The sequence below is a fragment of the Drosophila eugracilis genome, unplaced genomic scaffold (genome assembly GCF_018153835.1).
Source record: "Drosophila eugracilis isolate 14026-0451.02 unplaced genomic scaffold, ASM1815383v1 contig_2147, whole genome shotgun sequence".
Lineage (NCBI taxonomy): Eukaryota > Metazoa > Arthropoda > Insecta > Diptera > Drosophilidae > Drosophila > Drosophila eugracilis.
Genome location: NW_024573030.1, coordinates 1,606,037 through 1,631,815, shown reverse-complemented (window position 1 = coordinate 1,631,815; position 25,779 = coordinate 1,606,037). Strand labels below are relative to the sequence as shown.

General features: G+C 39.3%; 1 protein-coding gene across 1 annotated transcript in view; it reads right to left on the bottom strand.

The window, feature by feature from the left end:
* Nucleotides 1-25,779, bottom strand: part of LOC108110295 — an 80,134-nt gene that overhangs the window by 5,968 nt on the left and 48,387 nt on the right. Inside the window, 5 exon segments of the mRNA XM_017219295.2 lie at nt 306-537; nt 540-648; nt 960-1,434; nt 6,851-7,490; nt 7,576-8,011. Coding sequence (XP_017074784.2) covers nt 306-537; nt 540-648; nt 960-1,434; nt 6,851-7,490; nt 7,576-7,950 — 1,831 coding nt within the window. The 5' untranslated portion in view covers nt 7,951-8,011.

The following is a 25,779-nucleotide window of genomic DNA, read 5'->3' as shown; positions in this document are numbered from 1 at the left end:
TATTTTCTCTCTGTGTGTACTGTCTAGCCCCTTTTCAGCCGCTATTGCCTTTGGTATCCTGCAAACAAGAGCGCACTCGCCATTGAAGTAAAACAAATTTCCGTTGCTGGAACATCAAATTTATGGCCCACAGCCAGCGTGTGGAAAAATGAGTAGAATGGGGAGCCATTGTTTCTATCTCCCTTTTGGGAACTTGGTGTAACTCAAACCTCTAACCTCCCCCCCCTCTCCCCATCTATCCTCCCTACACTTTTTTTTTGTGTCGCCCTGTCTGCCCGTTAAGGCAGAAGGCCACTGGCACTTACCAATTGTGGTCAAAACGGTCAGCGAATACAAAAACGCTTTGGCAAAATTCCACTCATGCGGCGGTCCTCCTCCCACAGCCACGCCTCCAACGCCTCCGGCACGATGATGGTGATAGTGTGTGTGAAGGAGCACAGCTTCCGTGGCCGGATTGTTGCTCCCCGGAATACCAGAGGCGCCCGATGATGACGATGAGGCGGATGAGGAGGAGGAGGAGGAGGAGGAGGGAGGAGGGAGGAGGAGGGAGCGTTGGCCACATCGTCGTGCGATAATTGCAGCATAACATCCTCGTTCAGTCTCTTGATTAATTGGTCTTGAAACTTGGCTATTTCAAGTGCGGCTAATCTGTAAGTGAAGAAGGGAGTGAGCAGACACACATGAGTCACACGTTGGTTAATCAATATGAAAATCAAGTATACGCACCGTTTACCAATATCAAGTATACGAAAAAAAGATAAACAACTTATGGAAATTGAAATGAAGTGATTGTTTGTAAGCTAAAAGATGACTAAATAGTAGAATGATTTAAGTTTAAGTTTTTTTTAAATATAAATTAAAAATTATAAAAAACCTTCTTTGAAATTGAAAGTTTACTGAATTTAATTTACAAATTAAATTACAAAGATTAAGGTTACATAAACATTTAATATGCTCACTTTGTCCAGTTCTCCTTATAGAGAATATTCAGCGAGACGGTTATGTCCCAGATATTCTCAATGGTCCGCTGCCGTACATCGTAGGTGTCCGGCGACAGGGCAAACTGGGGCATTCCGGCCGCTTCCAAATCGGCCGTATCGTCCATACCGTAAACAAAATCGCCACTAGATGCGGGCCCAAATGGATTGAGGCCGCCGGCATTTCCGGCCAACATTCCCTGGGCGGCAACAGCGGCTGCTGCCGCGGCCACCGTGTCATTGTCCGCGTGACGTCCCTGTACCGCCTGATGTTGTTGCTGCTGCTGCTGTTGGGATGTCCTTTGCTGGTGCTGCTGCTGTTGATAGATACTGTTTCCAATGCCCGCACCAACTCCGATCCCCAAGCCAGCCATATTGCGCTTGGTGCTGGCCAAAGTGTGCTGCTGATGCAGCAAAGCCGAGTCCTCGTTCTCGATGGTCAGAAAGATGAAGGAGCCTGCAACGGGATGGCGAACAAAAGCCAAACATTAGAAAGGGAACACAGAGAGAAATGGTCTTGTCGATGGAAAATATATTCTTGGATAGTTTCCGACAACTTTACAAGTGATTTCAGAAGAAAGATGCAGATTGCATATGAAAATATTTTCTTAAAATGATAAACTAATTAAAAACAAATAATATTTAAACGTAAAACATCATCACAGAACTTCATGATTTCTTTCTGTGCACATTGTGCGGCAAAGTATCTATGCCTCTGCATCTCAAATCTCCAGGAAAATATGAACTCTACGGTAACTCATTTGTTTTCTATATGGCAAAAGGGATGCAGGTAGAAAGGAGATAGGTCTCGGGTCATAAAGCATCTTGAAGGTGTTGCAATCGGTCTGAGCCAGCTTAAGGGCTTCCTGTTTCAAGTATCTTGTTGAAGGCTAGGATTCTGTGGCATGTTCTGACTAAATTATGGGGAAGGGATTTTAAAATGGAAAATGCTCTGAAAGTAACAGGAACGTTTAATCAATAAAGCAACTTTACTTAATCTAACTGCTTGTTATTTTGATACTTAAGCAATCTGGTTTACGGTATGTTTAATCTTTAAGCATAGTGTATCTCCAAAATGTATTTTAGTAGAATTCAGTCCTCCTCCTCCTGCTGCCCAGATTTTTATGTTCCACTAATAAAAAGGACATCCCTCAGCCTCAGTTTCCTTCCCCAAATCGATATAATCCCACAGCCCTTGGTCTTTTGGGGCCATCCGTGTTGATTCCTGTCACTCATTTAATGTTAATGCTCGCCAACTAATACTCACGCTCACATGTGACACATTTTGTCAAGTTTTTGAAAAGTTTTTCGCCTGCCTTCGACAAAGTTTCCATTTATATATATATTTTTTTTTTTCCTTCATAGTCCCTCTCTGGCTGAGAATGATGTTGAATGTATGTGGATGATGATGAGTTGATGTCCTCGCCAAAAGCCAACACATGTCAAAGTTAAAAATAATACACGATGGATGGTGGAAAATCGGATCGGATACGGGGAAAGGAATGACAAGATGATGGGCCGTACAGAAAGCTGAAGGTCTGTCAAATGGTTTTTATATTTCCTTTTTCCTGACATCCGATTTATTGAGTGGCAAATGTATCGGTAATTATATATTTGTCAAAGCAGTTTTGTTCTAGTTCTCTCTGGTTTTTTATGGCATCATTTAACTTTTCTGTCCGTAACTATAAGTTAAACAGTTTTTGAAAATGATGACCAAGAACTGAGATTTTTTATCACCATCTTTTTAGGTGTGAATGGAAATGAAAATTTAATTACGAGCTCATTGATGTATGACATTCTATATTTGAGCCATTGTTTCTAATGTTGTAAACAAACTACTGTTTATCTTGTGGCTAAAAATTGAGATCAGGATTTTAGCCAAATATGCGATATTTTCCCTATGTTTTCTCTCATAACTTGACTAAAAATTGACCAACAGCAAAATTACTAACTGTTTTAAACAGCTAATGATCACACCTTTCCAACCATATCACTGCTTGGGTGATTTTGGGAAAATCATTTTTTGGCTTATTTTCGTATTTTTGATAAGGGGTACCATCATCAAAATTTTCAAAAATGGGCCAAAAATGAAGTTTACCAGATTTGAATGCAAACCAATTGGGAATGATGGCAATCAAGTTAGGAGCCCTACGAGGTATTACATTCTGTATTTGGACCATTTTTGGCTGTGCTATGGCCAAAAAACTGATTTTTTTGCGTCCAAAATCACGTATACGTCGGTTGACAGGAGAGAGCTCGGCTTTGTTGCCCTTTCTTAGCTCTAACTTTGTCAAATCAAGCCGCACAGCTAAAACAATGATTGTTTTGTGCAGCTAACTACCGAAACTTAAGTCCCCTATACTTGATTTAATCATTATTGTTCTGGTTTTTCGGTGCGAGCTCTGATTTAATGGCTAAAAAATCGAAATACCTATTTCTGTCAGAAATTCGCAATAGTATTTTCGGTATTTAAGCTCTAGCTCGGTCAAAACAAGCCGCAGAGCGAAAAAAACAACTGTTTTGTGCTGCTAACGACCAACACTAACTACCCCTATCACTCGATTTTCGATTTTGGAAAAATCAATTTTGGTCGAAATTTCGCATTTTTGATAAGGGGTACCATCATCAAAATTTTCAAAAATGGGCCAAAAATGAAGTTTCCCAGATTTGAATGCAAATCAATTGGGAATCATGGTAATCAAGTTACGAGCCCTACGAGGTATTACATACACCATTTGGACCATTTTTGGCTGTGCTATGGCTAAAAAACTGAAATTTTTGTGCCCAAAATCAAGTATACGCCTTTTAGCAGCGGATAGCCCGGCCTCCTTGCAGTTTCTTAGCTCTAACTTTGCTCAGAAAAGACGCACAGCTAAAACAATGACTGTTTTATGCAGCTAACAACCAACACTTTAAGCCCCTATACCCACTTTTTACAGTGGTGTACTGCTCTTTTGCTGGGAGTGCTGATTTCATGACTAAAAAATGAAAATGCAATATTTGTTGCGGTTTTTCAGCTCTAGCTCGGCCAAAACAAGACCCACAGCCAAAAGAACGACTGTTTCGTGCTGCTAACGACCAACACTAACCACCCCTATCATTGGTTTTTCGATTTTGGAAAGTCAATTTTGACCCAAATTTCGCATTTTTGATAAGGGGTACCATCATCAAAATTTTCAAAAATGGCCCAAAAATGAAGTTACCCAGATTTTAATGCAAACCAATTGGGAATCATAACAATCAAATTACGAGCCCTACGAGGTATTACATTCCATATTTGGACCATGATTGGCCAAGTTATGAGCAAAGTACTGTCGAGCTTGGAGAAACCAAAATTCGCATCTTTGATATGGGATACCATCATGATTTTTTTCGAAGAATGGCATACATTTTACATTTTAAAGTGTGAATGCAGTCCGACTAGAATTTTAATTACGAGTTCATCGAGGTATAACATTTCAAATTTGGAATATTATTGGATGAGTTAGAAAAGATTTACTGGCTATTTGGATGCCAAATAAGAAGAAACCAAATTTCGCATTACGGTTAAGGGGTAACATCGTGTTTTTTGAGAAAAATTGATAAAAATTAACAATTTAAGCTGTGAATGCAGTTCTATTCGAAATTTATAAAACGAATCCAACGAGGTATTCCATTCCAGATTCGGGTTACCATTGGCTTAGTTATGAGAAAAATACTACCGAGTTGGGAGAAAATCGGGATAAACGTACATTAGCATTTTTAAAAAGGGGTAACAAGGGGGGTTTAGTCAACTCAGTAGCTAAAAAATGTGTCATTCACTAAAAAAAAAGCCACAAGTTCGGCTTGCAACTCTACAAGCTGCAAAATTTATTCAGTGAACTACCCACTGAGGGGGCCTTAAATTTAAATAGACCTATTTGTCCATCTTGTAACTTCCGTTGTAGCATGTAAATGGGTTGTGGAAAAACGACAAAATTCATCTGTCATGTATGAGTGTGTGTGTGTGTGTGTGTGTATGTGTGTGTCGTGTGACGTCACCGGCCTCACGCACGGCCTAGCGAAAGTTAAATAATTGTTTGTGTCATTTTGATGATTTCCTCCTAACAAGGGACAACTTTTTCGCCCAGATGTCGCACACACACACACACACACACATACACACACAAGTGCGAATTTTTCGATTTGTTTAAAGTATTTTCACAGGCACACACCCAAACACAGACACACATATGTGTGTATGTTGTGTTTTTACCATTTTGTCGCTGTTGTGATGTTGTTGCCTCTGTTGCTGTTGCTTTTGCTGTTTCTGTTTTCATGTTGCCGTTGTGTCTCTCTTACCAGTGCTTGTCAAAGCAGCCGTCACCGTCAGAGAATTGGAGAAAAGGGCCAGAGAGATTCAGATGAAAGAGGCAGAGAATGAGAGATAAAGAAGAAGAAGATGTAGATGGGAACGGGAGACAGGAGACGGATTTCCGTTTACGGCGAATGTGACGGAGTCCGCGTCAAGTGTCGCCTTTTGGTTTCCTAATACTCGCTCATAAACATGACAGCGCCTAAAAGTATGCCAATCTCGGTCGACGCTAAAACTGAGTTTTGTTACTGTGGTTGGTTTGGGAATACTTTTTCTCTTCTGTTTTAATAAAATTAATAATAAATAAATGAACTTAATATATTGAAAACTAATTCTAATGAATATTTAATCTAATTAAATGATTTTACTTTGAAAATTAATAGAACTGCCAAAGATTTTAAGAACTTTTTAAAAAGATATAAAAACTTTAATAGTTGCAAAATGTATTTAAATATTTCTGTGAAGTTTCATGGAAGAATAATTAACTCTGCAGCTCATTTAGTTATGATTAAGCCAAGTTTTGTTCACAAAGCTAAAATATTCTAGTGATTACTGTACCGGAAATACACGCATTCCCTTCACTGTGGGTAAAACATAAGTTTTAGCTCTGCGGCCGCCATTTTGACGTTTGTTTTTGGCATTGAGAAGGGGCTGGTGAAGAGGAAGGGTGGTGGGGAAAGATGGTATGATGATGGTGGCGAATGATTAATTAAATTTATCACGTTGTCGTGCGGCGGCTTTGGCGGTGTTCCACCCAGTTCCTGTTGTTGGTTAATTTAAACGTCGAACTCTGTGACAAGATACATTAAGCATCCTTGTATCGTCCTTGTTCCCGGTAACAGTAACGCTATCCACTAGTGTAAACCCATCTGTATCTGTATCTGTATCTATAGATGTAGCTGTTGATGTATCTGTATCTGTATATGTATCTGTATATGACACACGCGCCGCAAAAAGTGCAAATGAGATGAACGCGTGGCCGAAAGAAGATGCCGCGTTAATTAGGGCGGCCGCAACAATGAAATGGCAACAACAGGCAGCCAGAAAGATACAAATGATATGTGAGTGCCTGTCACGCACAGTGCCGTCAATTTGGCTATTTAGCCAAAGGCTCCGACATTTATTGCCACTAAATTATAGCCATATTGATACTAAGAACTAAAGTTTAGATGTCTTTAAGAGAAGATATCGGTTTACTCCCTCGATTTCTGTCGATTGCCTCGTTTAAAAAGTTAAATTTCTCTACATATCAAGGTAGTTTACTTTCAAATCAATATCATAAAGCCAATTTAATCACTTTATCTAAGTAATTTCCCTGTTTAAATAAGTTATATACAAAAATCTTCTATCAAAACAGACTTTTTGCGAGCGTCTCTTCAGTTTTTATAAGGTGTGAGCCAACTTTCAATGTCAAATTGAAAATGAAAATATAAATCAAATTAAATTCTCCTCAGAGGCAACTATTTGAGTTAAATTCGTTCGTTCGTTCGTTCGTTAATTTATTGAATTAATTAGGCTAACTTAATTTGGATTTGCTTACCCAACAGCGTGTAGGCGAGCAGCAGCATGCAGATGCCCAGGTTGGTGAGCAGGGCGGACCACACCGTCTGCGTGGTGGCCTTGCGATTCTTCTTTTTGTCCTTACTTCCGTATCCGGGTGGTGTCTTTCCGGTATCTCCTACGCCAACACCACCACCACCGCTCCCTATTGACCCACCGCCGCCTCCTCCAGAACCAAAGCAAGAACACCATCCCTGTCGCTTGCGTCGTTGTTGCTGCTGTTGTTGGTGTTGCTGCTGTTGGTGTTGCTGCTGCTGTTGGTGTTGCTGCTGCAGCTGATGTTGCACCTGTGCCTGGGCTTGTATCGATGCCGCCTGCGGATGGGCCGGCGTCAGTGGTTCTTTGCGACTCGGGGGCGTGGCCATCAATTGAAGCGGCAACAATTTTGCATTACTTTTCAGCGTACCGCAATTGCTGTTGTTGGTGCTGCTGATGTTGCTGTTGTTGCTGCCGGCTGTACTGCTGGCAATCGAGGTCAGCGGCGGCGGGGGGTGGGGTAGCGACATGGGTAGCGGCAGGTTGGTCGGCGGCGGTGCCATCAACTCGCTTACATACCCCGCCGTCGGATATTTCAATATACCCGGCGGCGCCATCGAAGTTTGGGCCAAGGACACGACCACCTATAAAAAAAAACGTTAAAAAAACGTAAATAAAACTTTTTTAAATTAAGTTTTTTAACAGATAAATTTTAAAACAATAACTAACCTGACCGCCTTGGCCGCCCGCCTGATTGGCCACCTCAATGTCCTCGAGCGTTGGCATGGGCAGCAGAGGCGTGGTCTTGAAGGTCGTCGTCGCAGGTGGCGGAGCGGGCAATAGGAGCGGGGGCAATTGGGCTGGCGACATGCTGGGCAGAATGCCGATGGACACATAATTGCCAGCCGTACCGCCAGCTGATGATGTTGGCGGTATAACCATACCGCCGCCGCCGCCAAAATGCATTGCTGTGTTGGGTGCAGCCATGGAGCCGGTGGGCGGGGCAGCGGTGACGATGGACGCGGCGATTGTATGAGTGGTCAGCTGCGAGGGCGGCGGTGGCGGCGCCCCAGTTTGCATTGACATCGGTTGATCCGGATTCATCTTGCATTTGGTCGCTGTTTTTGCCCCGGTCCTAGCCTCACCAATCTATCAATCAATCAAGCTGGAAAATGATAAGATAAGTTCGGATTATTAAGGTATATTAAGGGGTTAAAAATATACAACATTCTAAGCTTGTGTAAGAATCCAACTTACAGCTTTTTCAATTAAAATTAAATTCAAAATGTAAACATTTCCCTTGACCTGACACATTGCAAGGCAGATCTTTGAATTGGCTAAATGCTAAATGCTTTTTGTTTTTAAGCCAAGTAAATGGTAAACCTTAAGCCATTTAGCTTAGAGAGTTTCGCAATCGTATTCCTTGACATAATTTTCTGCCTAAATAGGCAAATAGATACGATAAACCGATTTGGTATTTCCGAACCAATGGCCAAACGGCAATCGCTTACAATTTCGAGACCAAAATCCGCAAGTGCCGCAGATGAAAATGAGGTCTAGAAGGTGGTTCCGGAGGGGAGTGGCGGGGGGATTGGCGAAGGAAGCATAGGGATCTTTTGGCCTTTTGCAGGTGGAAAACAGAAACAGCTAAGAGTTGGTTGAGTGCGGTTCATCAAAGCATTAATTAACAGGCACTAAAACACACATCTGGTTGTCTGGAAATCAGAATGCCGAAGACATTCCCATTAATTTGCACAATTGAATGCTTTTCATTAAGTTGCAATTACTCGAAATTAATCGCTTTTGCCAAAATGCCAAAAACTGATGGTTAGAGGGAGGAAAGAGAGAGAGAGGTCTGCCAGTTGGGTGGCTTATTGGTGGCTATTCGGTGTTCTATTGGTGTGTTTCCATGGGCAAAAGCCTAAGCGGCTTAGGCCCCATCATCAACTCTGTCATCGACGATTGAAGTTCGCTTTGATTGAAATGCATAGAAGCGTAGAATTTGTTTAGTTTTCATTTCGATTCACCGTGGGCCCCCGCTTCCCCCGAACAATTAAGATGAAAACCCGAAAAGCCGATCATTAGACTTGTCGCTCTCAAAAGGTTAAAACCAAACAAACTTTGGTAATTGCTGAAAACAATTTAAGGGGACTAACTATAACTTTATATTGGTTTTTAGGAACTGTTTAGCATCATAGATAGCACTGATACACATTCCAATATTTTTGCAACATAGCTACATTTTACAAAGTTCGTTGAATGAAAACGCCGGAAGGCGGAAAACCGACGAAGGCGCGGCAATTAAGGATGCTCTAAAGGACAGCAAGGACAGCATATTTGAAGGCGCTTGACTTGCTTTTTTGTTTTGTTGTTGTTGTTTTTTCTTCTTTTTCTTCTTCTTTTTTTTGCAAACCCTCCCGGCTGCCACGCAATTTTCCTCACGATTTTCCATTGCCAAAGGAAGGCGGTCAAAAGGCCGTCAAGTGGCTTAGACAAGCGGCAGGGAAAACAAAAGGAAGGAAAAACAACAAGAAGCGCTGGGGAATTCAGTTCAAGTGCAGCCAATGTGTTGCGCATTTCGTATGCAGCCGGTGAAGTGGGTGTGGCACTAGGGCGTGGCCAAGGTGTGAAAATGGGCGCAGCCCTTTCGGACACCTTTCTGTTTCTCTTTTTTTTTTTTGTTTTTTGGACAGTTGGAATCTCGGCCAAGGGGCAAACTTCAGCATAGGAAAACACAAAGGGCATGAATCAAAATCGCAATTGGCCAAGGTGAGAATCTGTGGAAAACAAGAAAGTTGTATGGCAATCAAGGTGTATCGATTGGAAATTCATGAAAATTGTTTTGTTTAACAGAAAAGAAAAAAAAGTTTTTTTTCTTTTATAAGAAACTTAAACTTTGCTAACATATCTGAAATCTTTAACCTGCTCTTAAATAAATCTATAAAAATCTATAAAAATAAGAATTACTCGCTATTTTAAGCTCACTTTGCATTTTCCCAATTTCTCATAAAGGTAAGTAAGTAAGCTAGTAACTATCCCCCCACCTTATTGTTTATAACAAATTTAATTTGACGCCAAAATTTGTTCAACAATTTTTGCTACTTCAATTCCATTACGCATGATTTGCCATGCAGCAACAAAAACCGTTTTGCGGAAAAACCAACCAACCTTCACCGCGCCCCTAGCATTCCTCGATCGTAGAAGGTTTTTGGGTGGAAAATCGTGGGGATTAAGAATCATTTCCTGGTGCAGTTTTCCCGCGAAGGCTGAACATTAAATGCTCGCTCAAATGAGATGAAAACTGGGTTTTTGGCGAGCTTCGAAGGACCGGCAGCAAAATCCACTGGACAGGGAAGTTGACCACAAAAAGGGTGGTGGAGGGGGTGGTAGTGGGTTAAAAACCAGAGGAAAAGCCTAGGGTAGCCAAGGTGGAGGGGGAAAATCCAGGGGGAGAGAGACTTTCGGGCCCAATATTTCAAACACGCGTCGAACGCATTTCCTGTACGGAAAACGGTTACAGCGGAAATGCAACTTTGCTCGTTGTTCCAGCGTAACTGTTGTTTATGTTTGCACACACACACATACACATATATACACACACTGATGCACACAAGTGTAACACTGTGGCCTGAGCTATCAACAAGAGAAAGCGAGAAGGGAAGTGAAGTATAGAAGGAAAAGCGGGAGAAAACGGCAGGGACCCGCATAAATTGCTTTTTTGGGCAACACTTTTTTTTTCTCCGTGTTCCGTTTCGTTCGGCTTCTGTTTTATCTACACTTGGAATAAAAATAAGCAGGAAGAAAGGCCTTTTTGATATATAAAAATTTATGTTTATGTTCTAGGAGGTAACGTTTAATAGTTATTAAACTCATATGTTAATATTACTTAAATGTCTAGACAAAAACATAAAAACTTTTAAAAAACTTCCTATTTTTGGTAGTATTTTCATTTGGTAGTAGTTTCATTTAATCTAAATTTTTTTGGATACAAATTTTACGGCTGTTACAGTGTCCGCCTAATGTCAGTTGCCAAACTCTTGCCACTCCTACTATTTCTTATTTCCCAGCCCCCCCTGCCAGTTTTTCTCCATTTTCCTTCTGTCATTCTTTTTTTTTCTTTTTCCGCTTGGGCTTTCTGGCATTCATTTTCTCGCCGTGCGTTGACAAAAGTCTCACGCAGTAAATTGAGATGGATGGATGGAGGAATGCTGTACAGCGGGGAGTGTATGTAAGAATGAATGGGCGAAGTGGGGGAATCTAAGGAGACTACCGGCATCATACTGCCAACAACCCCCACTGCCGCCCCCCCTCTTCACACAACAACTGAGCCAATAAGCTGGACAGAGCAGCATCTTGGAACGAATGGGGAAACTGATTCGCTCAGTCGTACTTCCCTTCTACCTTCATTCATTTCTTCATCTCTTACTTACTTACATACCCCTACCATTTGGTCTTTTGTGTCCTTTTCCTTAATTGGTTTGTCGTCCTGAGTGCTTGCCTTTCTTGAACTTCACAATCCAGAATCCAACATTTTCAAGGATATAACAAATATATTGAGAAGTTTTTCAGTATTCTTAAAAAAAAAACACTTTTAAGCATTATTTTTGGGTAACAAAAAATGATAATTTCATAATTAATCTCTGGATTTTTCCATCATGATTGAAAAAATAATTGCAAATTGAACTTGAGAACTTTAGCAGATATTTATGATATTTCAATAATCGAAATTAAATTGAAATTCAATTTGGCAATGTGCTTAAACCATTTGCGATTGCCTTTAGTACATAAATAATTTAATTGAAGGGTTTCCCCCTTTTAATCCATTGAGCAACATTTACCGATTCACCTCGCTACTGTTTGGCTCATTATCGGTTTGAAACGTTTCCCATTTTAATCACAATGGCAATCACAATTCGCCTGTCAATCGCTCTTGCAAAATCCCTGGCATTTGACTTCACGGAATGTTTTATACACGAGTATTAAATGCTCTTCTCTATCTCTCTCACTCACTCTTTCGCTGTCTCTCTCTCTCTCTGTGTCTCTGTGGAATATTTCAATTAATTTTATATTCAGCATTTTTGTTCATTTTTATGCTGATTATTTGAGGCTTGAAAATTTGCAGGCGTCATTAAATGGCATTTTTATTGGCCTTGCAAATGTTTCGCTTTTTCGCTTTTTATCCTCATACCCCAGCCTCCTGCTTTTTTAATGCATTAATTGTGCTATCTTTTTTTTTTGTGTGTTTTGGTAGGAGGATTGGAGTTGTTGGAGTAGCAATGGGCGTGGCCGGGACTATCATTTGTTATATGCCCCGTTTTATGAGCGGCTCATTTGAGTGGGTGGTGGTGGGTGCAAGGATTCAGTTTCTTGTCGACCGCTCGCGGCATTAAAATCGTATAAATGCTGCGCGTCGTTAACTCACCAAAAAAGGAAAAAAAATTGAAAAGAAAATCTCACAGGAAAGACAAAAAGTTCAAGGAGAAGATAAAGTTAAAGTTAATAAAACAGTCTTCTTGGTACGCTTAAAGGTCTTCTTGGAAATTGTCATGTTTATAAAAATGTTTGGTATAAAGTTAGACTTATTAATTGGTCTTAAATTAAGACTCATAATAATCCAAATAATTAGTCAATTAACCTATGTATTAATAATATTTTAAGTTAAAGAAAAATAAATTATTTTACAGGTTCATTAATCAGTTTCTTCTTTGATTTAATGTTCAATTTAAAGACTCTTTTGTATGCCATCTTAAAGTTATCTAGAAGACCTTCTTTTTAAGTTTCCTTTTTAATTTAAATGCTAAGACTATGAAAAAATACTCCTGGATTGTAACAATAAGCTGAGAAACGCCCACGGAATTCTGGAATACACCAAGTTCAACGTACAACTCTCTGTGGCCTTAGCTACGCCTTCTGATTTGGGTTTGTTTTGGTGTATTGTACTTTGTGTTGTTTTTATCCCGAAGGCGGCAAAATGTATGATGTGTGTGTGTGTGTGGGGGCGTGTCATGAACTGGAGTAGAGGCGTGGCAGAAGAGGTAACGCCAGAGGGCGACGAAAATATTTGCTTAATGAAATTGTATGCGCGCGAGAATTTTTGTGTGAATAAAATTAATTTCAAACATGGAACACGACCGTGGGCGGAAAAGCACGAAAAGGGGAAGGGGAGAGGATTTTTCCGAAGGAGAATAGATAGAAAAAGTGGGATGAAAACGGGTGTCAACGAGTTTATTCCCGGAGATTAAGATGCCTGGCTTATGAAATGAAATGTGCCAGCGTGTGTTCTCTCAGGGTTGTCTTTAGCTTTTATGGCCGCATTGTCGGTTTTATGTTCTCTATATATTTGCCATTTCAGAGCGTTTGCTTTGGCATTAGATCTGTTATTATTAGCCCCCAAAAACTGGAGTATCAGTGTTTATCGTGTGATGTTTATGACAAATCTTGATGTCTTGATTGATATTTATGAATTGCCATTAATGACCTCTCACTGACTTTATTGTGTTTACTTTTTAAGTTATAAGCTAAATATTCCTTAAAATACTAAACTTACATTTTGTAAAATTCCATTTACAGTATCATGACCGCAGGTCACACCATTCATCATTCATTTTTGGCTATTGCCTGGGACTTTGATTTTAAATTGGTTTACGTGCAAATCGCAAATAGTTTTAGCAAATTAATTGCTTTGCCAAAAAAGACGACTGAATCGGAAGCTTTCGTTGTAGAGTTTCGGGACTTTTGTCGTTACCCACCCCATGGCATTTCATTTCCAATTTTCCAACCACCCACCCACCTTTTCAACCCACTTTTCACCTGCGGCCTTTAGCCACAACAATCGAAACACATCGAACACAGATTGCCAGCACTAAATAAGCAATTGTTGTTGCAGGTAATGTTGTTGCAGCTGTCGATGTTGCGGTTGCTGGAGGGGTTAAAAGGGAAGAGAATTGGGTGCCAGGTGGACACAGGAGGGGGGAGGTAGGTTCTGATTTAGTGGTAGGGGTAAAGTGTTGCCATGGGGCTAGTTTATTATTATTTACTCTGATTTGGCTTTGTTGAGAAAGTAAACCTGCAGACCATTGTGTTTATTTTCAGCAGGAAATCGAGGAAGTCTGTTCAAGAGCCAGTTTATTGAAGGGAGGGGAATCGGGGGGAAGGTAACATGTAATTACCTAAACTGTGCTTTTTATTTTAAGCCCTGCTTTTATTTTGTTACAACCTATAGATCTATTAAATGCTTTTCAAATTGCACTGCTACTTAAATATTTATTTAAAAATTAAATTTTAAACAACTTACATGGACAGTGACGTCACAACCAGTTGAAAAATTTCACAAATCTGCTGCTGGCACAAAGTAACGGGACATGCGGCGCACAACTTAGCGTTCTGGCTTTTGCTGTTTTTTGTTTAATTACTTTCTTAAATTCAAATTAATAAAACGAACGGGTTTAAATATCACTACTCGATTAGTACATCTAATTAACCTCCCGTCCTCCACAAGCTACTTTTTTATATTAATTCGTTTTTAAAGTAATTTAAATGCTTTGACACAGAACTCAGAAAAAAACGAGAATGAATGTAACAGAAGCAAAACAAATGTCTTTACTAGCATTTTATCTGAGAGAGGAGAGGATCTTTGCTAGTGCTGTTACCCTTCTCTCTTGCGTGTGCACCCTATAGTTATATTTTCGGTCATTCGGTTATCCATTTGTCTTTATTAGAAAGTTGGCACTCCTGCAGATTAAAATTTGCATATGATATGATTTAAATGCCTCGAATAAGAATGGAGGGGAAAATGGGAGAGGAGCAGCAAAACGAAGATCTGTGAGAGCGCTGCTTGGGCTGTAACCCTCTCTCTATTGCGTTTGCGGCTCAAAATTCTCTTATGAGCTTTTGCCATTGTCAGTCTTAGTCGGAGGCCCTGAGTGTTAAGACGTATAAATTGATTTTGATTTTAAAATTTTTGGAGAAATTAATACATAAAAGAGGAATTGCTGTGCATTGATTAATGGACTTTGGATTTCAATGGATTTCAATATATACTGGATTAATGATGAATTTGGCTATCCACTCGACGATTCTGGACAAGTGAAAGAGAGGGCACATATATTACATACATATGTAAATACAACAAGTCCCGTTAAGAATCTTGGAGAACATGACAACCGAGGTAAGTGGCTGTGCAAAGTATTTTTTCCTATTCCCTTTTGTTTTGACATCTTTAACAAGATAAGAAATGTGAATCGCGGTGTGTAAAGGGCATTTGCATGACTGTTCTTGTTCAATTTGTTTAACAGTTGGGAATCTTCTGTTTTGTTTTGCTCGCCAAACCGTTTAAAGCTTTCGTATGTATGTATGATCTGATTTGTACAGTAAATACTTAAATATATATAAGTACGTATATAATAGTGATTTTAAGTTAATTTTAATTATCAGCGTTATATGCTGTAATAATAGATTTAGTGTTATGGTTGTTTGTTTCACGATATTTCGATCACAGGTTTGTGTTTTGAGATTTACTTAATATATTTCTGATTCTAATGATAAATTTCTCTATTTATTATGCGAAAATGGATATGGTACGCCGTGGGAAAAGTGAAAATGAATTGTTGCACCACAGCAATAGAAAGAGAATGAAGGTAAACTAACTTAATAAATGCAAAAATCTATATAAGAACTTTTAAGATTATGCATAGTCCAGGTAAGTGGCGTTCAAATATATATTTTTTCAATGTTTTAATGGTAAAATACGATATTCTCAGTGCGAAAATGGAACTGCAACGATCTCAAGAACACCGAACAACGAATATCAATCACCGAACACCGATCACCGATCACCAATCAACGATCAACAAACACCTATCACCGATCAACAAACACCAAACACCGAATTATGCAGAAAATTAAGGCAAGTGACCATTATTAATGATTTTCCATTGCTATTTTATGTAAGTAATAGGAGCGAAACTAAAATACTTTATTTAAATGTGATTTTTACCTATTTCGTTAGCCAAGCCAGTTAGTTTTGGGTTTAGTTTTTATACTTGGCTGCGAATTAGGAGTGTGATTAGATAATAGAGTTTTCTTTACTTAGTAAAAATATTTAAAATAGTTATAGAATATTCAACCCAGGATCACAGTATTACGCCCACACAGTGCGTTAACAATGAATATATAATTATGAGAAATATTTTAAAGAGTTTCTTCCCAAATTTTTGTTAACTTAATTCAGCTGTGTAAAGGCCGGAAGTAAAAATTACTTTTTAAATTAGTTGCAGGCTCACATGGGTGGGCGGATAACCCCATTTCGGCCTTTGCTGTCTTTCTAACGCCATATATGTATCCGTCTCTTTCGCTGAGTGCCGGTGCTCAAGTGTTGCAAAGCGGCAAAAGTTTGCCACTAACTGAGTCTGTCTGCATTTCCCACTTTTCTTTTATTTCTTCTACACAATTTCCGCTATGCCTCTGTGTTTCTGTCCTTGTCACCGCACCTCGCTCCCCCTCTCTTTTTCGTTACCTCTTGAGTTTGTTTCTTTTTTTTTTGCTCTTTTCTATTGTTGCAACAACACTCACGTGTGTTGCACTTACACGAAGGCCAAATTGAAAGTGAGCATGCCACTAAACTTGCCAAAGGGCCAACAAAAAAAAAAAAAAAACATGGAAAAAAGTGGAAAAATTGTTAGACAAATGTGTTTATAATTGTATTTGGGCCTCTGTTTTAGTTCCTTAATTTTTTTTTGGGCTACACAAGTTTCGAATTAACCTTGGAGGGCTTTTAAGTCTGCAAAAGTTTTCCTTTTCCTTCGTGTTGGCCTGGCTGTTTAGTTGCTTTAATTTAAATTTAATGAAATTGTTCTAAATGAGAATGAACTTTATTTAGGGGTAATTTTAAGGGTCATTATAAGCTTTTTGAGTAGAAAATAGTATTAGAAATTCGTCTTTTCTTTAAGGAACTAAATGTATTGTAATTTCTATTCAATTAAAGTTTAAAATCTGTAAATGCCTTCAGGGAAAATTACCTATTTCGCCCACTTAAGCTGATGTGGTCAATTTCGAAAATCCCTTTGGCTCTTTCCATCGATTTCAATTTTATAATCATCGTTGGTGGCCAAGTTAATTCCGCCATAAGCATTTGTGTAACTATGATTAGCTGCGGATGGCTAACATCCTCTTTTAGTCTACCGGTCTTTCAACGTTTTACCGCCTCCCCCACCCCGTTTTGCCCACACCATTTTTCATTGTTTTTCCCCTCTGGCTGTCTGTGTCTGCCATTTGGCTACTTAATTACAAACCAAAAGTGTTGCAAATGTCGCTGCCCCTGCTAAAGCTCACCTACCGAATAGACACCACCCTCTCATATCCGCTAGCCTCTAGCCCCACCTCTTAAAGCCCCCAGCCCCCTTGGATCTGTCCATATCCGGTCCGACAGTCTCCGGCCAGACCACAATTATTTCCGTTTTAATGTTCGCTCTTTTCGCCCTCTCTATGTCGACCCCACGGCCATTTGCCGAGTACCCCACCTCCTTTTTGGTACACTGAACGAATATTATAAGGTTTCGATACCTCTTAAAAGTTAAGTTTTTACCTTGTGAGCCTATAAATGAGCCTAAACGGTTGAAGAAATCTTGAAGAAAAGACCATTCCCATTAAGATGAAATGATTTTTGGCTCTGTTATGAAGATTTTACGAAGAAGTCAAAAAATTTGAAGAAAATGAACTTCCGATTTTTCCGATCACAAATTTTTGAACTGTGCATACATTTTTCGCGCTTTTTCTTTGGCTGAGTACGTTTTTTCCCCGTTTTGCATGGGCGGATGCTTTTAGCGTTTTAATTAAATTTGATGTTGATTGAACTTATGACTGCCGCGAAAGAGTTTCCACAAGTTTCGGGGAATCTGCTGCTGAATCCGCGGCTGCTTCATTAAACCGAAAAGCATACTTTGCGGTGGCTACATCGCGCTGCTATTAGTGGTCTGCCACGCCTCCATCAACGCCTCTTGAATCCTTTTTTTTTTGTCTTCTTCTTTTCTTGGTTCTTGCACAACTTGGACTTGGGCGTTTATCTTGAGTTTAATAAGCGCCGCCAAGTATGCAGTGAATCTGAATTTCATTTGCAATGCTATTCAAAGTTTACTCTTGAAAAGACTCTTCAAATGCCAGCCAAAGTTGAGATTTATGTGCTTCGGGGACCGCAGGTAAGAAAGTCACGAAGGACATAAGGACTTATGCACGGCGTGTGTGTGCAGCCAACAGGCAAAACAACGACAGAGCAGTGAACATGCCACAGAAATGTGGATGATAAAATCCTTACAAAAATTACAAAATGAAGGATAGATAGAAGGATTGGGTGGTTGTATGTTATAGACATAGAAATGTTCTGTAAGAAATAAAAGGAGTTCTTTAAAAGTTAGTCAAAAATTCAGGGAATTCAGATAGTTTCCTGCTTAAAGTTTTGGACTTTTATGAAAAATTAAACATTTTCTAGAAAACTTCCAAAAGGAACGGATAATATGGCAGTAGTTGTAGTTTTTCTGTTTTAAAATCACTATTTTTATTCACTAAAATCCTCTATAATACTAGTTGTTAATCTACCCAAAATCCTTTTCTTTAATGGGCATTAGAAATAGCTTACGTTTACCAGCGTTATCTGCTCCATCAATATGTGCAACCTAAGGTTGCACATTTCCTTCGACTTCTTCTGGTCCGTTGCTGTTCTTTTTAATTTCCAAATGCTACCGCCGCTGGGAGAAAGTGGTAGCGATATTGGTACGAAAACAGAGGGTGGAAAGCCCCTGACACTGCACTTTCACCCGGCGCTGACACAACGCCTCTGTGTCTGAGGTTCAGAGATTCCCTAGCCCCATTTTCAGATGCTTTGCCTACGTTTTTTTTTTTTTTTGGTTGTTTTTTTTTTTCCGGTGTCAAGCCATTGGAATTAGTAGAGCAGTTGGCTTGGGCCCGGGCTCCATTCCCCTTTTCCCCAAAACTGAACTAAAACCAAACAGCTTTCGAGCTCTCGAGATCTCAGCACTCAGTCGGCAGACTCGTCCTGGTCGGCGGCTGGCTGGCTCTAATGAATTTGCATTTTTTATAAATCCCCATTGATGTGCTCCAGTTTTAGGTCCAGGCGTGGCCAGGCGATTGCACTTTTCATACCCTCGATGTTGGGGTCATTTCATAGGGTATACCACCCTTAACAGGGGTTAAGTTTTTTTTGGTTTTGAATATTTGCAAGTATTTTGTAGATATTTTTCTCGTTTTTCTAAAGGTTTTTTCTTGCTAGAGTAAACATATTTAAGCTTTTACAAAAAAGGTTTTCCCTTTCACAAAAGGTTAACATTCAGTAGAATAGAATCACCTTCTACAGCTTTGATATATCCAATTACTAAAATTAATCAAGAGTTTTTGCCTTTGCACTTAAAATATATTTGAAAACCATTTTTTACAACACTTTAACTTGATGTAATGGGTATTTGAGGGGGCTATCACTGCTGAAATATATTTTTCAGGTGGCTTGGGGTTTTTTTTCTGATGTTCTGGTTTGCCAGCTTGTTGCATTTGCCGAGTGTGTGTGTGTGTGTGCGTCAAAGGGGCGTGGCATATGAACATGCCTAGTCAGGGTATTACGTTGTGTCCAAGCCCCTTTTCACTCCCTTTTGGTTTAAAACCTCCTTTGACGAGCGGAAAACCACTCGAAAAACCGGAACACCCTCGATGTTACGCAGCGGACACTGAGTGCAGTTGAATGTTTGGACATGCTGGGAAATGGTGAATTTTGTGCTCAATCAAATCAAAGTCAGCCACACCTCAGAATCTGAATGAGTCACTGGGAAAAAACAGTTTTTGAAAAGAAAATTCGATGAGGTCTAGAATCTAGATCAATTAGAAACTTTAACAAAAGACGACCCATCTAGCCTTTTATATCATAATATATACTCTCATAAAGAGATAAAGTTCTAATGAAATAATAATTTTAGTCGAATTTTCTCTCTGTGCCTCATAAAAGATGGCCAGGCATTGCATGCCTAATAATTGATACCGAAAAAAAGGCAACCAACCGACTGAATGACTCATGAATTCTTCTCGGGCTTTTCGCATTGATTTGTTTGTTGGCCCCAAATGGCAGCTCTTGATTATGAAAGAGTGGTCTTATGTTCACAGTTAATTGGATGCACTGGCCGATTTCTTTATTCCTTTTGGCTCTCAACCTTCGAGCTATTGCCCATCGATGGGAAATTTCCCCAAAGGCGTCATTAGCCTGGCCCCAAAAGTCTTAAACTCGAATTAAAAAGGGTTATATTTTCCTTCTCTCTCTCTCTCTCTCTCTCTCTCCTTTTGCCCTTAGAATTAGTATCCTTATATTCTTGTTTTTGTATGGCCTTGGGAAATCCTAGGACTCTTTAGCTTGGCGGCATTAACTACAAGTCGTTATTATTGTCTAGGGCTTTCAGAGTAGGCTGTGAGTAGAGGAAGCCAAATTCTAAGGACCAAAACGGATATCTCACGCTGTCTCTGTCTGGAATTCCAATTTGTATTTGGGATTTCGGATGGGCGTTAATACGCACCGACGATGACGACAATGTTGATTTTGGCGGACTGGGGGCATAGCTCACTTATGTGTGATTGCCAAATAGTGAGGGTATTTCAGGGGAAGTTAGCTAATATATCATTTAGTTTGTTGGGTGGGAAAGGAAATAGGTATAATGCTAGTGAAAATTGTATCTATATCTGATCAAAGCAGAATTTGGGTTACAATTTTAGATAAATTTCTTTAAATTTTAAACATATTTATTTATTAACTTTTTTGGGGATCTAAGCATCTGCTTACTTAACCACTAACCTTGACAAATTAGCTTGTATAAAATTTCCAAAAAAATACAGCTGGCCAAAACAGGGGACTTAACGAATATCCCCCAGATAACCGGAACCATGACTATTCAACGGAAACGGAAACGAACACACATGTGAGTCCACATATGCTCTCGTATATCTATCAACATATATACCTATATATGGTTGGAGTATGTATGTAGATATGTTTCTCTGATTGTGTACGACACGAACCACAGGGGAAATTAAAGATACATTAAATGCCCGCAAGCAAAACCGAGCAGCATTTCTGTGGAGTACCGAGTGGAGTGCCAATGCTACGGCTACTGCTAGTGCCACCGTCACGCCTACCTACTTACGCCCACCAACGGCTTGGCTCAAGGCTGCTTTCAAGCCTTATGGGCAATTTGCTGTCTTCTTGCTCGCCACTCCGTACGGCATTTATTGTCCGGGCATTGTGTTCGGCTAGAGGAAATTCTACTAATTAAATTATCGACAAGTTTTGTCGCATAAAAACAAACTGTTGCCCAAGAGAAAAATATCTCTCTCTCTCTATATATATATAGGAATATAGGAATATATAGGAACAAAAAATTGGAAGAAATAAAAGCGGCAGGCAAGTTTAATCAAAGTTTGCCTGCTCGATTTTAATGAGCAACTTTTGCACATAAATAGAACTTAATTTTCTATTACCAAAAGCACCGACGACGACGACGACAACAACAAAAGGCCGCTGTCATGCTGCTGCTACCCCGAAAAACTGGGTGGTTTTTCGTGAGAGTGGGAGTGGGGGGGCGATGGTTTTCTTCTTTTTTTTTTTTTTTGGGGTACTCAAGTGCCCCAAGGTCTGGCCGAAATACTGTCGCCAACGCACAGAAATATTGTTCGAGAAACTTTTATGTTTTAATATTTAATTAAAATTTTGTGTAACGTTTTGTTAATGAATTCCTATTTGACGCGCCCGTTGCACGTGTCGCGTCCCAGCCGCAGGCACTCACAGCCCATTCGGTTCTTTGACCCACCCATTTCTGGAGCCACCCAAACCAACCACACCCATTCGCCCAAACACCCAGCCATAGGACATACCATCAAAGCCTAACGAAACCGTTTTCGGTGGAGGATAAATGTCAGTGTTGGGAAGAAAGATTTGAGTGACAGAGAGAGTAACAGTGTTGATTGGTAGTAGAAGTTAAGAAAATAGGAATAGGAAAATTAAGAAGGAATAATAACCCTATTAAAAAATTTAATAATATTTATTTTATTTTAAATATTTCCTTTACTCAGTTAAACTTAAAACTTACTTTGTTAATATTTGAAGATTTTTCAGTGCTGCAAAAATTCAAATACTTTCACTTTCAATAACCTTTTCTAGGAATTTGCCCATTTTTTGTACACCCAAAAAAAAATGGTAAATTTATGAAATGATTTTAATTAGCTCAACGTTGCTTTTTCATTATTGTTGTTAGCCAACCCGCTAGAAATAAAGCCCAGTAAAATATGTGTTCGGACCCACCTAAGGGTCTTCGGTGTTTGGTCATGCTTATACTGTTTTAATTCGGGCCTAGAGAAAAGTTTCGGTTTTCAGGAAATCTGCCATTGGAAGGCATCAAACAAACGCAACAGAAAATGAAAAATTAAAAAAAAAAAAAAAAACGAAGGGAAAGCGGAGAAAATATAATAAAATCAACTAAAAAGTTTCATATTGTGGCGAGCTGTAAAGCTGCATAATGTTTGGGGGGAGAGAAAGTGAAAATCAGCGGGACAGGGCGTTGGCGTTTATAGAGCAGGGGCGTGGCACATGCCAGCGTAATGAGCAATTATAACAACAACAACAACAACAAGTAGAACAGTAAAAGTTATGACTGCGACGCTTGTCAAAAAAGGTTTGTTGGCAAAAAGGCCCTCGTCGCCCGCTCCAGCGAACCCGTCCCTGACAACACCACTTCCATTTTCATCATTTTCCAACCTTTAACATCCGTAAAAGTTTTTCCCCCATTTTTGCCGTTGTTTGCTATATTAACTGCGCCCAGCGGAGGATCATTAACTATGGATATGTTCTGCGGGATGTCCAACAAATTGAGTTCTAAACTTTCCCTCGAAATGCGCAGCAAGCAGCTTTTTGTCATGCATGATATATGAGTTAGTTAGTTCTAATAAATAATATTGCTAACGTTTTTGGGCATGTTCCTTTTGGTCTTTTGGTTTAAGTAGAATTCCAATTTTGTTTTATAATTTAATTTTCCGAAATACTTTCCCTTACAAACGTTTCTTACTGCTATAATGCTTTTTTTTGATCTAAAATGATTAATATTACTCAGAGTTGTTAGGAACTTTAACGCGTTGCAAAAGTTTAAAATTAGTTAACGTAATGCTAACAACGCGCTTTTGTTTTTCGGTGGGGAGTGGGGGGAAGGAAGTTTTTAATCAAGCGATGTAAAGTTTTTGGTAGCATTTTACCTGCCAGAAGTCAGAGTGCCGTCAGTTTTGGAATAGTTTCCCAGCTGTCAGCTACTGACCTGCCAAGCATTATGGCCAGAGTCGTTCATTTTGATATCAGCAAAGTTTCCCGCCCCTAGACCCTACTCGTTTTTCCTTTTTTTTTTTTTGGTGTTGTTGTTATTTTATGTATATATATAAATATATATATCTATATGTATAGTGAGTTCTCGGGAGAGCTTTGGACAACAGTTGAGCGCATTAAAAAGTTAGCACATTTTTGCGAATAATGAAAGTGAAATGTGTAAAACCACAGAAACCCGGTCTGAGGTTTGGGCCTCGACTGGCCTCGCCTCGATGTTTCTACTTCAGTTGCTTTTCTACTGGCTAATTGCAACTAAAAAGTTGCTCATTAAGCTGCTCTCCCCTGGATAAAACCTCTGGAATTTTGCCCTTGCCCTTCCCTTTTTACGCCACTATTGGCCACTGCCATCGTTTTGGGTCCCCAACTGGTGCTAAATACAATCAAATTAGTTGTTTCCGCTTTGAAATTATGCAACTTCCGGTCCGACAAAATGCTTCCACGTGTGCCAAAAACCCTCTGCTCCCAAAGTGTTTCACTTTAGCTCTGCCATTTATGCGCTTCCCTTTTTTTGCTTGTTTGTTGTAGTTTTTTTTTTATATATTTTTAGTGCTTGTTTTTTTTTTTTGCACACTTCCTTGGGGCTTTTGGGGAGACATCAGCGAATTGTCAATGATTTCCAGCTGGGGAATACTCAGAAGCAGAGAGCCCGAGACGAGAAACCTTTGATCCTGGGTATAAACTCTGGGGAATGCCGTGGATAACTATCATTGGAATTAGGTCAGGCTGGATTAAAATGTTTTAAAGAAATATTTTATGGCAGATGATGGAATATTTTACGGAAATAGAAAAGGTTAGAAAGAAGTTTTTTTATATTAAAAAAATTGATATATATTTCTGACACCTTATTCAAAAAAACTATTTACTTAATTGCAGATCTTAATGACTGTAATATTAAATTTAATTTACTTTTCGGTCTAAAAAACTAGTTCAGTTCTCTGTGGAGCCCAAAAAAGTAGGCTACATTAAAATCGGATTAATCTGGAGATGAGAGTGTTTACTTGCAAATGGGCAAAAGTCATGGCGTGCACGCACTCTACTGTCCAACGATTTGTAAACGAATTTTGCGGGAAAAATGTCCAGATATTTTCCGGAATTTTAGTCCATTTTTTTTTTTTGCCTCTCCGCCCTCCCTCTCGCACTCCTTCAACCAGGTGGGCATATTTTGCATACATATGTGTGCGGGCGGCTGTAGTAGTAGTTTTTTGGAGCTATCTTTTAGCTAGCAAACGAGGCGGGAAAATGGGTGGCAAATCGTTGGGTGATGGGTGTGAAAAGAAGAAAAAAAAAAGGTAGGGGGTTACTGGGGGAAGGGTGTTAGCTAAAGACGAACGTGCCTGTTGTTTAGTGTTGCATGTACTTGTGACTGGGCGGCTGGCATTTGGGGATTTATTTGCATTTTACTTTTGCTGTGCTGCAAATAGTTTGCCGCAATCTGTGTGTGCCCCCCCCGAATGCTCCATCTCTTTCACTTTGGCTCGCTAGCTCTAGCTCTCGTTTTGGCCTTTCTACCGGTTTTCCCAGTTCGCGTGGTGTTTGAAAATTTATGAACTTTTCCATATAGATATTTAAAATTTTTTTTTTAACTTTCTGTTCATTTCTTTGCCCAAGCATTTGTACCTGTCCCTGTCCTATGCACCTCTCTTTCTGATCCCATATATATGTATAGGCGGTCTCTTTCTGGCTGCATGATGCATGACTATGTAAATAGACATTTTTACACTATGAACACAGTTTTGGCATATTACAGAGTCAGATTTTATTTTCCCTTCGCTTGTCGTGCAAATTTGTTTGTGCTCTCTTTTTTTTTTGCTTATTTTCCTGTTTTTTTTCTTTCTTGATTTTATTTTTATTTGAATTTTTTTTTGTTGTCGTTGACGTTTGCATAATTTTATTTGTTAACTTTGTGAATTGCTTCTACGCTCTCTGTCCCTTTTTTATCCCCCCTATAATTGTCTCTCTTTCTCTCTGTCTGCATTCTTGATGACTAACAATAATAAAAATAAAAAAAAAATATGCCGTTGGGCCATTTGATAGCACAAATTGTGTATAATTTAAGTTGACAATCTGGCATGGAAATATTTGAACAAAGTCCAAAGGGACAACCTAATTATTTTCCCTCAATCTGGTCAAGGAATTAATATTTGGGTATGTGGAAAGTGGCTGATTGTTTGTAGTTTTGAGTGGGAAAAAAAGGAATATTTAATATGCTGACCATATAGTTTCGGTTTTATTCGATGACATTCTGGCATTTAGCTATGAAAAAAAAACTAGAAATCGATTACACAAATACATCTGTCCAGGTAAATATATATTATATATATGGATTTATATTTGCTTTTAGATTTCACTAACAAAGATCCCAACCTGCCACATCCTGTCAAATGAATCTAATAAATGCTCATGCTGATATATTCATGAGTATTTTAGTCTTTTGCAATGCGATTTGACAGCAACAAAAAGCATGTGTGTGGGTGGGTGGTTGGGTGGGTGATTTCATAGATAGATAGATAGATAGATATGTGAGA